The 18,515-nt window shown below is 45.2% G+C and overlaps 1 protein-coding gene across 1 annotated transcript; it reads right to left on the bottom strand.

Annotated features, from left to right (window-relative positions):
- Positions 1-2,443: 2,443 nt before the first annotated feature.
- Positions 2,444-14,552, bottom strand: LOC311231768 (E3 ubiquitin/ISG15 ligase TRIM25-like; the record flags this gene model as incomplete). Its single annotated transcript, XM_084318391.1, has 3 exons — positions 2,444-2,489; positions 9,620-11,187; positions 14,478-14,552. The coding sequence occupies 3 exons, from the start codon at positions 14,550-14,552 to the stop codon at positions 2,444-2,446; spliced, it is 1,689 nt and encodes a 562-aa protein (XP_084174517.1).
- Between the last annotated feature and the right edge of the window lie 3,963 nt (positions 14,553-18,515).

The raw sequence follows: 18,515 nt of genomic DNA, 5'->3' as shown, positions 1-18,515 counted from the left end.
ATTTGTAAAAGCCACAACCACGTTACCATATTTGTAATAATGTAAATCATTGTGTCGTTGTACATATTGTGTATACACCGTTAGAAGCTAACATAGGTTCCATCACTCTGAGAGTCCATGTTATGAACTATTACCACAGATATTTTCAGTTTTCAGGGTTGATCTAACAGTTTTGATTATGAAATCTCAGTCAAGGGTACCACAGGTCCTCTTCTCAGACCTGTGGGGCAAAGCACTGCACCATGCAAGCTACATGTCGCTGCATGTTGATCAATAGTAGCCCACTCGGTGCATCACAGTGGGCTACTATTGTGCTAACAACATGCTGCGACGTCTAGCTTGTTAGCCGGCATGAATACCCGATTTAAAATGGTTCTCTCCTCTTTGTATACCTTTGTCCTCACAAGTATTCTGCCAGGGAACTTATGGACACGACAATAGTAGTAGTTATAAGGTGTTTGAGCTTGTAACGTTAGTTAGCTCAAACGATAGCTATGAGCTAACTAACGTTACAAGCTCAAACACCTTATAACTACTACTATTGTCGTGTCCATAAGTTCCCTGGCAGAATAATTGTGAGGAAAAAGGTATACGAAGAGGAGAGAACCATTTTAAATCGGGCATTCATGCCGGCTAACAAGCTAGACGTCGGGGTATGTTGTTAGCACAATAGCTACCAAGCTAAGCTACGTTAGCTTCTAACGGTGTATACACAATATGTACAACGACACAATGATCAAACACCTTATAACTACTACTATTGTCGTATCCATAAGTTCCCTGGCAGAATACTTGTGAGGACAAAGGTATACAAAGAGGAGAGAACCATTTTAAATCGAGCACTCATGCCGGCCGACAAGCCGGACACCGCGGTTGTTGTTAGCACAATAGTAGCCCACTGTGATGCACCGAGTGGGCCACCATTGATCAACATGCAGCGATGTGTAGCTTGCATGATGCGTGTGCAGTACACAGGTCTGAGAAGAGGACCTGCACATGATAGCAACCGGGAGCGTCGCGGAGCATTCCTAGATCCACTTCAACCAGCCGAGCGTCGGGAGCTCCAGCAGCTTGTCGATGTGCTAATAGCCTGGAGCCAGCTACCGTTAGCTTGCAGAGGCTATTAGCACACCGACAAGCTGTGTAGCCAGCAGGCTGAATGCTCCGCGACGCTGGTTGAAGTGGATCTAGGTAGCCAGCAGGCTGAATGCTCCGCGACGCCCCCGGTTGCTAACGCCGGCCCCGGCTGGTGCTAACTAGCTAGCGATCGCTCCCGAGTCCCGAGAACTAACGCCGGTCTGTCTGTCGAAGAATGGAGGCGGGCATTACTAAAACCACAGAGCCAATCACATCACCGTGCGCTATAAACAGCGCCCTGTGACGTGCACCAGGTCGTCAAATCAACATGACCTGATTTACTAGAGGCAAACAGGGGATGGGCTGTAGCTGAGGAATTCGTCAATATAGTATTTAGGCCCAAAAACACATTGATACGAACTCCTATTACTATAATACAATGCTAGAGACTGAAAAATGACATTTATAACGCATAGCCCCTTTAACAATTGTGTGTATTGAGCTGTACTGTATTGTACCCATTCTGCAATCTGGTAATAAAATGTTCAATCAATCAATCAATCATTCCAATAACAACCGCTAACTTCATAATTCATCTGTATCGCAACCGAATCACGGATTTCGTCGAGGCAGGTAGCATTATGTCGGGAAAAATGAAATGAAATAAACAAATGTGAATTAAAGAAGTTAAAACGAAGTTTAGCCTATTACATTTTTTAAAAGCCTATAGCCCATGACGTATTTTAATGGGACTAGATTTTTTTTATTTAATTTTTTTACTTTTTCTGGGGATGGTTTTGTAATAACATTGTCAATCAATCAATCCCATAACCCACGCTCATGCCTTGAAACAGCGCTGCTTCTACACACTACGTCTCTTATTTTTTTTTGGATCTACTTTTTCTGCGGATGGTTTTGTGAATAAATCTCCATTATGCTTCAATTAATGTGTGTTTATTGTATAGCAATAAGGTTGGATGAATTCTGCAATTGTATAAAGATGTAAGCACTGTCTATCTGTAATAAAATGTTCAATCAATCCCATAACCCACGCTCATGCCTTGAAACAGCGCTGCTTCTACAGATGGAGGCAACATCTCTTCTTTTTTTTTGGAACTACTTTTTCTGAGGATGGTTTTGTCAATAAATCTTCAATTAATGTGTGTTTATTGTATAGCAATAAGGTTGGATGAATGCGCCAGTTGTATAAAAGCCTTTACACCACGCGCAGTCATGGGTTATGAGAATTAGACCATGCCTAGGGGGGGGGGTCTAACAACCTTAAATAGTGCTGCCCCAGAAGACCCGAATGGGAGCAGGGATGGGGGAGAAGGCGAGCAGCTTCAGATGGAAGACACTTTCTGTCTCAAGTGGTGGTCACACTCCAGAAGGTCTTGTCCATCTCCTCGTCACTGGGGAGCAATTCAGTTAAACGTTCCTCACTGCATGAGATTGGATAGACTGCAGAATGTGTTTGTAAGAGAAGGGGGGGGGGTGTTTGGAGAGTGGGATTGGATGTAAGTGGGCTTAAGTATGTTAACCCTTTCACTGCCACATGACAATGTGTTAACCCTTTCACTACCACACTACATAAGGTTAACCCTTTCACTACCACACTACAGACGGTTAACCTCAATCGCTGTTTAATCCATATCTATTGTAGACAAAACTCAAACAGCAGACTTAAACGATGCTGGCAGTGGCGAATATTATGTGATATAGCTTGTGTTGTCCGCTTATAGCCATTTCCCAAATAAACAGACTGACAGCTGTCCTCCCCTGGACAAAGTCAAGCCAGTTATACTTTTTTTCTTTTTTTTGCCAATCGAAGGGGCAAAATGTTCCTGCCCACTTTAACCCCTGGTTACTTGATCGTGATCCTAACTGTATCTGGTGAATGCAAAAATGTATGCTAATGGGGGGGTCTAGGTGGAGAATTTTTTTTAAACAAACTAAAGGCTGAACAGTTAGTTCTCCTCCAACATCAGTCATGTCTGTCCCCATGACTTCCTCCACAAAACAACCCCACTAGGGATCTACAACAGACTGCTAATCAGAATCTGTCACAAAAGTGTATTCGCAAAAATCCCCCCACAAGGCTATAATAACACACATATTTACAGTCAACAGTGTGACATTCTTTTGAGTTGACCCTCTTACTACAAAAGTGGATGAGGCACAAAGTCATGGTAATTTGATGGACACTGGTGTAGTTTAATTAGCTAGTCCATGTATTAAAACCTAGGGCTATTTCTTTGTTCCCTGTTCTGTCTGCTTCAGTACTAGGGCAGGGCAGTTGGTTGCATGGAATTAGCATATTTTACGTGAGGAAAAAAATGCATTAGCCTATAATAAATGCCCACGTTTTACATAAAACAGCGTAGCCAAAAGCACAACACAGATGGTAGAGAAAAATGGCACAGCACAGAACCTTAAATCATACTTATCCTTGTGTGAGCTGTATCATCTACTTTGCAGCTGTGTTAGTTTGTGTTTGCATGTTGTTGTGTTGTGTGTGTGTGCATGCATGTGCACGCATGTGTACTTATGCACATGTGGTACACTCAAAATTACTTTTGTGTTTGTTTTTGTAATTATTGTTTATATATTATTCATATTAATATTGCAGATCCTTTATTTTTGCTAGTTGTAACAAGCGAAACAGTAGTATAATTAATTTCACATGTGTTGTGAGAAGAAGCCTTGGTTTATTAGGAAAGAGAAGAGCAGAACCAATGAGCCCCAGGTGTTTTCTTGCACGCAGGTTACCCAGAGTGAGGGTTTCTCCCCAGAGGAAGATTGGAAAGAGAAATGAACGGTTTGTGTATTCATTCCTTTGAACATTTCAGGTTTTTCATTTTCAGTGTTTTTTAGGTCAGCACACTGGAAAAAAACACTACCTCCTAAAGCCAAACGTTATGTAGCATGGGGTGCAATGAGTTATGTTACATAGGCACTGGACGGCCCGTATGCACGCATGCGCATGTCGCAGCACTTTGCCCTCATCTGCCGGCTCCGGGCTGCATTTCTGCCAATCAAACAATACATTGTTGGAAAGTTTAATTTGCCGCCTTTTTGATCGTCACCCTATTTGACCTATTGCATGCTTCCAGTCATGAAACATCCGATGAGTGTCATTTTGGATAATCATGCCAAATGAACGCTGGTACACACATTACAAAAACCTTTGTAAAACATTCATTTTCCATGGGATTTTTATAAACTTTGGACCTGTATGACTATAAGACGTCAGGCTATGGAACTGTTACAGGTCTCAGGTGTGAGACCTGAACAGATAGGATTCTGTTTGTGAACAGATAAAATAAGGAGACAGAAGATAGTTAGGCTGGTTTCATTGGCTTTCTGTCACAGAATCTGTTTAATGAAAGACATCTGAATCCAACTCTTTTGGTATAGATATCTCAATTAAATAAAGAAAATAATACCGATGTATCAGGTAATTATACCCCTATAGCCTTTGTAAATATATATAACCTATATATATATATATTAGGGGTGTAACGGTACACGTATCCGTACTGTACCGCCTCAATGTGGTCCTCCGGTACAGTACGTGCTGTGCACCGAACGATTGCAACGGTACGGAACCTTTTTTGCTGAACTTAAATCCCCCCGTCCCAAATATAACGTGCACAACTAACCGGATGTTGTTTGTTCATCCCACGCAGCACGCAGCCACGCTGAGCGATAGCTGTAATTCAGCATAGCATATTAGCCTTAGTATGGCGAGTGCAATACTAACTGACAAGCCAGAGCTAGAAGATGCTCCCACAACATTCAAGTCTCTCGTTTGGGATCATTTCGGATTCCCAGTTAACGACAGTAATGAACAAAGACAGGTGGATCGCACTAAAGCTACGTGCCGGCTAGCCCCTTTCGTGACTGTGATGCAAGCCTTGCATCACAGTCACGAAAGGGGCTACATGCCGGCATTGTTCAACTTTATTGCAAACTTTATCACGCATTTGAAACGGCATCACCCGAATGTGAATATTCAGATTCAGATTCAGATTCAGACAACTTTATATCACTGGTACAAGGAAGAAACAGACCCTAGTGCAAACCCAGCTCCCTGTGGCATTCAAGCAGCATCTCGCTATTAATTCAGACCGGGCCAAAGCAATAACAAACGCCATAGGTGTTTTTATAGCAGCAGATCTGCGACCATACTCCGTTGTCGAGAACACAGGGTTTAAGCACATGTTAAAAGTAATAGAGCCCCGCTACCTAGTTTCCTCTCCGTATTTCAGCAGCAAATTATACCAGCTCTGTATAAACAAGCACACGCTACAGTTGTCCACGACTTATCCAAGGCATCTGCTATATAATAATCTTCAGATTTACTTTAAGTGTTATTAGTAGGTTACAGCAGTACGCCTTAGTTTGCTCAGTAAATTATGGCCAATTCGTTTTTTATTGTTTAATACAGTTAAATAAATAAATAGATAAATGAAAAGCAATTTTTTGTTTTGTATTTCTTCCCCCCCCCCCCCCCACTAACACACACACACACACACACACACACACACACACACACACACACACACACACACACACACACACACACACACACACACACACACACACATACACACACACACACACACCACTCATGCGGCAACCGCTAAAAAAATCACTTTAACCTGTTAATCTGTAGACCGTTTTCACCCTAAAGGTACATGCCAAGTAAATGGAAGATTGCTCCACTTCTGCAAGGTCAATTTGCATGTTCTTGGTATCTAGGAACATCTAGGGACCTGGGGGTATGTATTTCCAGTGTCAGAAATATTGTGTCTGTTACTAGGCTGAGTAAATTGTAATGAATAAATTAATTATGATTAATTATGATTTATGATTTTGGTGATCAAAAATTGATACGGGGCATGAGAAAATGCTCACTGAGCTCATTCACCACCTTATTGAAATCATGTGTACACAAAATCTAAGCAAATGAACCGCGGGAAGATGATTAAACAGAAGGATTTGTAGATACAGTAATGAATGATAATCGACTTCAATTATAAATTCATATTTGACCTTGAACCTGACCTTGACCTTATTATGGCCAAATCATACATCTATGGATAGGGAAAATGCTCCTCTTTCCAATGGCAGGGTTGTATCTGGATTTAGTCATTTATTGCGGTTTTTACGATAATTAGCATTTTCCGATAAATTTGTATTTCCGATAAAACATATAAAACATCGGTAAAAATAAAAATATACAATTTGACTACTGTTTTTGATATGGTTATGGTCTTTACTCTTGGCTACAATTTTTTTTTAAACATTGACCTCTTAAAGGGGAACTATTTTACTATTTCTTTCACTATTTGGGCACTTTTACACAATTCCTGTGAGTCTATGGAACACCTCTGTAATATATATTTTTTTTTATTCATTGTTTTGTATTTCTAATCAAGTCCTCAAAAACAGCATTTTTCTACCTCAAGATCTCGAGCTGTTTTGAGCCTGGGCTCCTAAACCACTGCGCGCGTTCTGGTTCGCCTGAACATTAACATGCAGCAGTGTCTTTATGACATCACATATAGGGCACATTTTCAAATGACTCAGTTCAGTGAGGGTGAATATTGTGAGAGGAGAATTGGAAGAATGCGCCAATATGAGAAAAAGGCCATTTATAAGATAGTTCCCCTTTAACATCCAAGGGCCCACATGTGGACGATTCTTTGCCGACCTCTAGTGGCTCGGGTGTGCATTTCTTTTAATACAATATATAGATAGAATTAAAGCCCTATTTGTTGCCTGTCGATTGCCCTTTCAGGTGACAGAAACCATTCAGCGGTTCTCGAGTTACATGCCGATATGTGAGGCGTGCCCCAAAGTACGCAAAAGTACACATTACCACCCCCAACTCCCGGGGCTCTAGCTCCGTCAATCATTTGGCGATCTCGAAAGTCTATGCACAAGGTTGTAGCCAATGAGTGTGGCTTTCCAATGATACCCCATGATATGATAATTGGGGATCTAATATGGTCTCTATTGATCGATTTATGATAAAGAAAAGCAGGGTCCCCCTATAGGGGGACCTTAAGGTTTAACCAAAATGTCACTTTAAAAAATGTAATCTTTAGAAACACTTTAAAAGAAGGAGGTACTGTAGTTTAGATACATTGTAAATTGTATATTGCATAGTAGTGTATATAAGAACCGGTTTCTCAGGAACCTAGCATGTATTTTTTTTACCATGCATATCTTGTGTCTTATCTATTTAATTTTTTCTATGTCTATTTTATTCTATTTTATTATTGTATTTTGCACAATCAATGCGGGCAAGACCACTCGCATTTTACTGTATGCCCTGGTATGTACAGTGTATGTGACAAATAAACCTCTTGATTCTTGATACTAATAAACTATGAACTTGTGAATGTGTTGTTCTTTTTATATATGTATACAGTATACATTGCCCTTTATATTTTATGGGTAACACATTTTATGATTAATTACTTTATACTTACTAAATGTTTATATGAAGACATGTACAGTCACATTATACAGTTATAATACACAAAAAGAAAATAATTTACTATAGTCGAACCCCAACTATTTAATTATGCATCATATTGAAACAGAAAAGTTATCTGACGTATTCCACCAAAGGGTAAAGTGATCATATCCAAATGTGTGAATCTTTTATTGGCTAGTTTGAATATGTTAAAGGTAATTGATCCAAACATACATGAATGTGTAGCTCCACCACCGGGCATAAGAATGGAGCCCCGTTTTCATCTCCTGCTGACCGACTAACACTAGACAACAGTAAGCTGCTTGTATTTGTTCTGTGGCTGAAACACTTTGGGTATGTTGGCAATGTTTTCAAACATTGTAGTAAAACTGATCTATATTACGATTTACAAGCGGTTCAGAAAGTTCCAAATATCTTATCTTCCATGTACAGATCAAGGTAGACTTAGTATGGAGTACTGTATATATTGCACAGGATAGACTTATTTGTAATTATAGTTACAGTATATTGTACCGGGAGTAGACAGAAGATAGAGTTAGGTATATTTGTACCGGGGGTATAGTCAGTGGTGCGTTATTGAAATCATCTGGAGTGACACGCACCACGTGCACGCGCGCTCCCGGCGCGTGCGCGAGCTCCCGCGAATGCGCATTTAATGTCCCCTCGCTTGGGCACAGACTAAAGACAGTGCCTAATTGCGTCTACGAATGGAATGTAACACGTCTTCACAACAAGGTAGGTGTGAATGTGTCTGAGAACGTATTTAACACACCTGACGACCGGTGCTATTGATATGCAAATAGCGAGTGAGGTTACACACCGTGCTACCCAGTCCCATGAACAACGCATGCCTGGGTATAGTTATTTGTATATTTATAACAGGGTGGGCTGTACATACAGTACACACATATTTATATTATTGATATTGTAGAGTATACTTATGTTTCTATGTTCATTCACTCACTCAGAGATCCAGAGTAGATTTCAAGGGCAAGCAGCCATGTTTACTTGGTTTTATTGTATTTTCATTCTAATTATCCTAGCTTGTTTGGATCTAACCTGTGCATCTACTGTGTTTCATTGTCTTTGCTGTTGCTGCTTTGATGCCTGCACTCCCTTACGGGGGAATAATAAAAGGTTTATCTTATCTTATCAAACTTATAGTCAAGAACAAAAACAAAAAATAACTGAATTTAATAGCAATATATAAAGGTCATAATACAAAAGATGTTTGCATTTATGCCCATATTGTGAAATTTCATTCTGAAGGATGAAACTGGATATTCTCCCCTATTCACCTGCAGTTTCGGACCCCCTTGCAGACCCCCTTGAAAACGAGATGGTTTCATCTCAAGGGGTTATTCCCAATAAAGAAATGTCAACAAGTTTCGACTCCTGCCATCAGGGAGGAGGTACTTTCCCTAGGAGTGCCACATCAAACTTTTATTTTAAACCTTTATTTTCCAGGGTAGGTTCTCTGAGCACGAATGCTCTTTTTCAGTAACACCCTGCTCACACAGTTCCATTCACACCTGGGAGCCGCCCAGTACAACCACAGTCTGACACCGTTGGCCACTGAGCAACTCCACTGGAGCAGTTGGGGGTTAAGTGCCTTGCTCAAGGGCACTTCAGCCTGTTGGTATTGAGGGTATGGGAGAGAGTTATTCATTCACTTCCCCAATCCCCAGCCCAGATGTTTCCTGCCGGTCCGGGGGATCGAAACCTCTCTCTCTCTCTCTCTCTCTCTCTCTCTCTCTCCTTGAGCTATTTTGATAACGCAGATGGGTCTGTTCTAAAACAAAATAGTTGCATTTAAGACTGACCCATGCCCCATGCCCCACACATCCTGGCTGTGGGTTCAACCGAAGGCCTTGAAAATAGAGTGTCCCGTATGAAGTGTCCCGGCTGCCCAGAGATAAGAGGTGAGGGAAAAGGTTATAGGCTGAATCAACCTCCCCATGGAGGTCCGGCCACCATATTGTTACCAACCCCCCTTGGAACAGAGAGAGAAGAGACAGACCCAAATCCCACAGTAATTCAAAATGACCAACGGTGATCCAAAGTCCAGGATAGAGAGGCTGAGTGAATGTGGTGTTGACTCTGTGCAGGAGGGTCATTGTGTCAGAGACGCTGTAGAAGCACAGAGTCCCTGCCCTGTGATCAAGGTACACTCCTATTCTGGAGGACCAGGGGCCCGGAACTGTTATGCTCTTGTTATTGTGGCAGAAGAAATAATTACTTTGTGTGCAATCTAAAGCCCAAGATTTAGTATTGCATCCAAATCCACACTCCTCCACAGTGCCTGTTCTACTAATGTCTTTGTAGGAGGCTGCTACATAAACCCCTTCACTCCACTCCACCTCCCAGTAACAGCATCCAGTCAGACCTTCTCCACCCAGAACCTGAGCACTTTCATTGAATCTTTCTGGGTGATTAGGATATGACTGCTTTTGCTGCATCCGTGTTGCTTTTCTATTCCCCTCAGACAAAGACAGACATCTGTTTGTTGTGTTTGGGTCCAGTGTGATCGGAGAGTAATATTTTAAGAAGTCAGCTGTGGTCTTGGGCTCTGATGGCAGTAAAAAATCAACTGCATTCACTGTTGTTGAGATTCTGGGCCACTGCTCTTTCAGAACATCCTCTAGTTTGTCTCTCAGCTTAGACACGACCTCAGTCACATCTGCAAAGTACAGGAGAGGATGGACACTGATGCTGGGTAAGTCTGTAGACTCACTGGGACTGGAAAGGGAGGGGTAACTCTGTAGAAAGTGGATGTGGTCCTCTGTGTGCGAGAGCTGCTCCAGCTCAGTGTCTCTCCTCCTCAGGTCCGCTATCTCCTGCTCCAGTCTCTTCTGCAGTTCTTCAGCCTGAGTCACTGTGGTCCTCTGTTGGGCTCTGATTACCTTCTTCAGCTCAGAGCGCCTCGTCTCCAAGGAGCGTATCAGCTCAGTGAAGATTCTCTCACTGACCTCCACTGCTTTATCAGCAGAGCGATTGAGAGAATCAACAGCCTGTTGGGCCTCTTTGAGTTGCTTCTCTCTCTGACTCTGGTGGATTTTCTGCTTACTCATGCCAAGCTCTTTCTGTCTCTCTGTCCTTTCTGCTGCAGCTGAGACTGTATCATGGCCTTTATGTTCATCCATGGAACACAAATAACAGATACACTGCTGATCAGTACGACAGAAAATCTTCATAGCTTCATCATGACGAGAGCAGGTGTTCTCCTGAAGCCGTGTGGAGGCTTTGACCAGCTTGTGTTTCTTTAATGGAGCTACAGTATAATGAGGCTGGAGGTGAGTTTCACAGAAAGAGGTCAGACATACCAGGCAGGACTTGAGGGCTTTCTGCTTTCTCCCAGTGCAGAAATCACAGGCCACATCTCCAGGTCCAGCACAACAGTGATCAGGAGGAGCAGCTTGGAGTCCTGTCTTCATTAGTTGTTCTATCACTTCAGCCATTATATTGTTTTTCTTCAGAACAGGCCTCGGATTAAAAGTCTCCCTGCACTGGGGACATGTGTAGATCCCCTTATGATCATCTTGATCCCAGCAGTCTTTAATACAGCCCATACAGTAGCTGTGTCCACAGGGAATAGCTACAGCAGGGAGGGGCAACTGGCGGCCCGCGGGCCGCATGCGGCCCTCACCGACACTCCATGCGGCCCCAGGCCAATATAAAAAAATATATATAAAAAAAAAAAGAAAAAAAATTATAATTATTATTCTTTTTTTCATTCGACTAAGAGGTTGGCAGTCGACTATGGCTCCTTTCGATCGATTAGTCGACTATTCGACTAATAGGGGTCAGCCCTAGTGTGGACATATTCAACACTGTTGAAAGTGCCGTGCAGCAATATGGGGGGTTTGATCAACTGTCCGCTGTTGTTACCGATGGAGCACCCGCAATGAAAGGAAAACACACAGGATTCGCCGGGCTTCTAAGGCAGAGTGGCGTTGAGTGTCCAATGCTGCACTGCATTATACATCAGGTAAGTTCGCTAACATAATTTCCATCTATTGTGCGTCACTAATAATCAGGGGTGCAGTGGTCATGCCACGCGGTACCACGCCGTCCCAGCACTTTTCTGAGCAGAAGTACGCGCACGGATGTGCACGCGTGTGCACGCAAAAATTCAATGTTATTTCATCTGATGCAGATTGCATGCACAAACATTGAAGTTGACATTCCTTCTATTGTGCGCCAACAGGAGAGACCACAAGTGTCTCATTAAAGACAGAACCATTATTGACCCACTGTGGGGGATGGTGAATGTCATGCCAGTTTGATAAAGGGTCAATGGGAGGCACTCGGGAATGTTTTGTTTAGTAGCAGGATACAAGTTTATACATTTAACAAAATCATTTATTATTGCACTTTTGATTTACTGTTGTAGTGAAATGCAGCAGGAATGCTGCTTTGTGTTTGTTGAGCAGTAGGACCTTCTCTGTCCAACTCGGTGACCTCACTTCCTCTGTGGCCCCCCTCACCTGCGGGGTGCCCCAAGGCTCGATATTGGGTCCCACTCTCTTCCTCCTATATATACTCCCCCTAGGCCAGATCTTGGCAAAACACAATATCTCATTCCATTGCTTCGCCGATGACGTGCAGGTTTACCTCCCCTTAAAGCCCACCCAAGGGAAGACGTCAATAGAACCACTGCTTGACTGCCTGGCAGAAATCAAGTGCTGGATGTCCGAAAACTCCCTGACATTGAACGAAGGGAAAACCGAGGTCATTGTTTTTAATAGTGCCCGCCCGGCCCCCCTCATTGACGCACTTGGTCCCCTGGGTCCAAACCTCTCCACCTCTGTCAGGAACCTCGGGGTCATCTTCGACAGCAATTTTAAATTCGACAGGTCAGCGCCGTAGTTAAAAACAGTTTTTACCACCTTAGACTCCTGGTGAAGACAAAAGCATACCTCTCCCAAACAGTGGCGTCGCGTGGGTAAAATAACAGTGGAAGCCAAAAAAAATTTATTAAAAAAAAATTTATTAAATATTTTTATTCATGTTTTTTTTTTTTTTTTTTTTTAAGTCAAGCAGTCACCATGTACACTACAGTATGGCTCGGCGGCCAGTCAAACTTTATTTTTATTTATTTAACAGATTGCAGAATGGGTACAATACAGTACGGCTTAATACACACAATTGTATAAGGGGATGCAGACCAGAGAAAGACGTTTGTCTTGTTTACATCAGGGTCATTAATACTGCTTGCATTGGTTCATTTTTGGTCAGATTTTTCCTTGCATGATTTTGCGCGCCGCGTGGGAGCAAATCCGAGACACATATTCGGTTGCAGAAAGGTGTCCCACGGTCTCCTCTATGGCCGTGAATATTTTCACGCGGATCGGAATCACGGCGCGCCCGTGGGACACTTTTCCGTTTCGGCGAGTTTATTCCACGCTTGCGGCTTTCCTTTTCTAAGCATTTTCGGGGCTACATTTGAATGAGTAAAAGTTGCGGGACGCCGAGATGTTTCCACGATAGAAAGCTTGCGTGGATCCCATAATAGGCTCACTTAATACAGCGTTTTTAAAATAACGCGACATTTTCAGGGTCGCGAGCCGACCTTTTCCCCTCGTTTTCGATGATGATCGGTGATTTAGGAAAAGCTTCGGCACGCCGAGAGGTACCCGTGGATTTAATCTCGCGAGGATCGGGGCTATATTCGGCCCGTGGGAGCAGTCACAGGTTAATACAATGTTCAGAGTGCAGAGGGGAGGTGTGCAGAGGGGATTCCACACTCATGATTCTTCTCACAGCCCCGTTTTAAACTTTTAGGGTGTGGCAGTCAGCTCGAATCTGATTGGCTAGGATCGGTTTTGGACTCTACATACATGAATCACATGGCTGAGGCTGGAGAAAGATACCTACCCCACAGTGAGTCTGACAGTGTGTTAGAGGGAGTGAGAAGGAGAAGAGAGAGACATTAAAAAAAAAAAAAAAATCATATTTCATATTTGATATTAATTCATATTTTAATAGGGAGGCCTGGCTTCCGTTGGCTTCCATAAGGATTCGCCACTGCTCCCAAAGTAACCTAGAGATGGTGATACATGCCTTTGATGACACATGCCACACCCCCCACGATCCCTCAGATCAGCTGACCAGCTGCTATTGGTGGTGCCCAGAACCAGGCTCAAGACTAGGGGAGACAGAGCTTTCTCCACCGCAGCGCCTAGATTGTGGAACAGCCTCCCCCTCAGCGTACGGACCGCGCAGACCGTGCAGGCTTTTAAATCACTCTTGAAAACCTACCTGTTCTCCTTGGCCTTCCCCCCTACTTAATCACCACTAGACCCCTGGCCCTTCTATCCTCTTTGTTTTACTGTGTCCTACCAGTTTTTATTGCTTTCATTGCTTTATTATGTTTTTAATCTTATACCTTACACCATATTGTTTTGTTTTTGTTGCTTTCATTGCTTTACTATGTTTTTAATCTTATACCTTGCATCACATTATTTTGTTTTTATCAACTTGCTTGTGAAGCACTTTGGTGCCAGCTGCCGCTGCCTGGAAATGTGCTATATAAATAAAACTGACTTGACTTGACTTTAAGTTCATACATTTATTTTAATAGAAGCCTTAATTATAATTTGTCACTTTTGTATATATTTGGGTTACACAGCAATACTTTCAAATTCAGCTGTATTTATAAATTCATAAAGTTGAAATTAAGCATTACTAAATGCGTTTTAAATGGAATAAAAGTTACAACAAATTATAATAGTTTATATGCCTTATTTATCACATTTGTGACTATTATGGGCTATTTGAGTTATGGGGTACTACTGGCGGGACTGCCGATAAACAATGTGGCCCCCCAGATTGATTGTGGACATTTTGTGGCCCTCACCATATACAAAGTTGCCCACCCCTGAGCTACAGGATCATTCAGTAGATCCAGACAGATAGAACAGCAGAACTGGTCCCGGTCCAGATCAACTCCTTGCTGCGCCATTTTAACAATGGCACTCTTAAGTTTAGTTTTCTCAGGAAGACTAAACTCTGATCGCGTGTCGGGTGGGGGATCATCCCTATGTTCCCCGGGTCCTATGTTCCCCGGGTTCTATGTTCCCCGCTTTCATTGATTAATAGATTGAAAATTGTATACATTTTTATTATTTTATTAATTATTAATGTCCGCCTTGTTTCAAACGGTTAAGCTTAGGCCCTCTTTCGAACTGGTTAAGGTTAGAGTTTGGAATCAGGGCTGGTGGTCTAAAATTTTCAATCAATCAATCAATCAAAGCGGGGAACATAGAACCCGGGGAACATAGACATGCTCCCTCGGGTGGTAGGTGCTTCCTGGTTATAGTTGTCCAGGGGAGGAGTCGCTTTAAAGAGGCAGTGATTACTGTGATTCATAGATAGAATATGTTTTTATTTTTTTTGGACTTTCTCTCGTCATCAACTACCTATAATTTGTTTACTTTGTCAAGGAAAACCCACTAAAACTCATAAGCACAAAGAGACATAGAGAAAATGGCATACATACTCAATAAAACTCTGCATGTCTGTCTGTCAATATCTCCCCCGACTCTCTAGACATTGAAACTGGACCACTGATCATCTCTCTCTCTCTCTCTCTCTCTCTCTCTCTCTCTCTCTCTCTCTCTCTCTCTCTCTCTCTCTCTCTCTCTCTCTCTCTCTCTCTCTCTCTCTCTCTCTCTCTCTCTCACTGATTTGATTTACTGATTTGTTTGAAGGCTGGTTTCTTACCAGTTTCCTTTATGTCTCAGAAAGACCCTGACTTCATTGCTGGGCATTGGTGTCAAAGTACATCTGCAGTAATTCTCATTACATGAGCAAAGTTATGTATATGAGATTATAATGCAATGAAAACCTATAAAACCCATGATTACAGTTGTTAATATGATATCTAGAGAATAACTTGATGTTACCAAATATGCATTAGTAAATAGGTACAGTAACAAAAGAAGGTAGAGAACCCAGGGGAGGAAAGAAAGTGAAGAAACACACTCCTCAATGTCAGTTTCAGTATTTAATAAAAGACAAAGATGAAGACACCCTGAAACAGACACAGACAGCACAGTCAGCTGACAACGTATATCATGAATACACAATAACACTATAGTAACACATAAATATATATATCTATATAATGCATATATAATATATAATATGTATGAACAGTAATGGTGCATCAAGCATCTCACATGAATGAGTGAACGAACGTCTCTGCAGGAGGCGAAGTGAAGAATGAGAACTAAGATGGCCGCTCAGCAATAACAGCGCATATCCGGTTGGATGCTGGTAGGACGCTGCCCTCTAGTGGCCGGCGATAAACTCTTCATCCCCCCCAGACCGGAAAGCTAAGGGTCGGAATAGATTAACGGTCTAAATCCTGTATCCAGCTGCCGGACTCGGGCTCGTAACGTGCAGGCGGCCTCTTCACGCGGCCCGGCCGAGTAGGCAGGGGCAGCGTTGGTGGCGACCGTGGCACCGGGAGCGGCGTGCCCAGGAAGGCACCGGCAGGAGCGGTGAGGTCAGAGGCCGCCTCATCAGCAGGCGCCGTAGGGAAGGCGCCCATAGCCGCGTCGCGGGGCCCATCAGCCGGCTGCTGAGCAAACCCCTGGGGCATTGCGGGCGGGGGCTGACGGGTGGGGGCCGGGGTGGGCACAACGGGTGGGGGCAGATGTCCCAGGGCAGTAGGTTGCGGCGACGGCGCAGCCGACTGCTGATGGGCGCAGGGTGTGGCCGGTGTGTAGGCACGGAGGAAACGCCGGTTGCGCAATGTCAGACGTCCCGAATCGTCGACCCTGACCCGATACTGGTCGTGGCCCAGTGACTCCACCACCACACCTGACCTGTCCCATTTGTGAGGGCTCGGGCCCTGCTGGTTCTGGAGGAATACTCTCTCGCCGAGTGCCAACGGGCGGAGCGGTCTTGAGTGAGTCCCCAGAGACTCGGTGGTACGGGACATACGGGTCCGAAGGGCGTCCTCCTTTGCCGCCCATGCCTCGCGCCACAGCAGGCGGATATGCGGGTTCGAAAACTTCTCGAGGCGGTTCACGAAGGAGAGCGATCCCCGAAGGGGGCGGCCGAAGATGATCTGCGCTGGCGAGAGGTTGCAGTCAGGGTCAGGTGTGTTTCTCAACTGCAGCATCGCGCGCAGGAAGCGGTCCTGATCAAGGCTGCCCGATGGGCCGGTGTTGGACATCAGGAGGCGCTTAGCAGCCTTCACCGCCACTTCTGCCCTCCCGTTCGACTGCGGAAAGCTGACGGAGGACACACGGTGCTTGACGTGCCATAGGCGGAGGAAGTCCTCAGTGTGGCTCGCTTTGAATTCCGGACCGCCGTCGCTCGAGAGCTCCTCCGGTACGCCGAAAGTGGCGAAGAACGAACGGAGGTGTTGGACCAGGCCCGCTGAGCCTGCCAGGGAAGTACCAGCCGTAGAGCTCAGGACCTCTATCCAGCCCGAGAGCCGGTCCCCGACAACTAGGTAGTGGCGGCCCCCATAGTCGAAGAAGTCCGCAAACACCGCCTCGAACGGAGTGGATGGGGGTGATGATGGCAGGGGGGGTGTAGCCGCCTGTGACGGAGCATTGCGGTTGCAGTCTGCACACCCGTCCCTGGTGGCTTGAATGTCCCATGACATCCCGGGCCAGTAGACTATCGCTCGGGCATGCTGCCCCATCGCTGAAGTCCCCTGGTGGGCGGCGTGGAGATGCCGAAGGACTCTCTCACGGAGGGATGGGGGAACCACGACACGGTCCTGATAGAGCAGGACGCCGTCCTGTGCGTAGACGGACTCACAGACCGATGACAGGCTCGCCAGGGCGGGGTCGTTGACGTCAATCCCACCCTCCTGCTCGATGAGGCGGAGGAGGTGGCCAAGGCCCTCATCAGCCGCTGTCTCCTGTGCGAGGAGGGGCCAAGAGACGGCACCGAGCTCTCGTGCATCGTCACGGATGGAGGCCATGAGTGCTGACTCCACGGCATCAGGCTCGCTCGGCAGCCACAGTGAGATGCCGTTCGTCGAGCCCGAGGGGGAAGGGTGCCTTGAAGTGGCGTCAGCGGCATAGTTGCTCTTGCCAGGCAGATGCACAATGTCAAAGCGCCACGGGAGGGTCTAAATAGACGCGAGTTCGTAATCTCATCCAGCGTGCGGTCGCCAAAGATCTTCACCAGCGGCTTGTGGTCGGTGACCACGACAAGGAAACGCAGGGGACAGGAAACGCGACCCCGCGAGGGTGATCCTCCATCCTCCTGAGCAGCAGTCCGGTATGCCCGAGGCACAGTGACAGTGCTGCTGGAGCAGGAAGTAGCCAATGCCGAGCTTGGACCAGTCAGGGCGGAGGCAGGTACGCTTCTGCATGTCGTAGATCTCTACGCCCTCACGGATGGCCCCAATTATGGCCTGCTTGGACGTCTGGAAGGCCTCCTCCAGAGCGGGGGACGATCAGAACACACAACGTGGGCTGAGGAATGGCTTGAATGGAGCCATCGTGTCACGCAGCTGGGCATAGTTAGCCACCTGGTTAACAAGGCCGAACCAGCTCCTGATATCCGTCGTGGAGCCCGGTGTAAGGAAGTCCCGGATGGCGTCCAAGTATTTCGGGAGTGGTTCGATGGTAGACTCCGACACCCTGAAGCCAGCGAAATCGACGCACCTCTCCGCGAATTGAAGCTTATCCGGGTTCAACACGATGCCCGACCGGCCGACACGCGTGAGGAAGTCGATAGTCCTCCACCAGTGTTGCTCCAGGTCAGTGACATAGTGGATGGTGTCATTCACACAGCGTTCCTTGCGCTCATAGTCCAAGAGGACGGCGTCGAACCGGCGGTTGTAGCCATCCCCTGATGACAGGAAGCCCTGTGGTGCCCTGGTGTAGCGCCAATGGCCGAAGGGCGTGATGAAGGTAGTGAGGTGGCGATCCGACTCACGCAGGGGGACGCT

The sequence above is a fragment of the Notolepis coatsorum genome, assembly GCF_963971535.1.
Source record: "Notolepis coatsorum genome assembly, chromosome: 7".
Taxonomy (NCBI): Eukaryota; Metazoa; Chordata; class Actinopteri; order Aulopiformes; family Paralepididae; genus Notolepis; species Notolepis coatsorum.
Note: the sequence above shows the minus strand (reverse complement) of the source record. Positions and strands in the feature narration are given on the sequence as shown.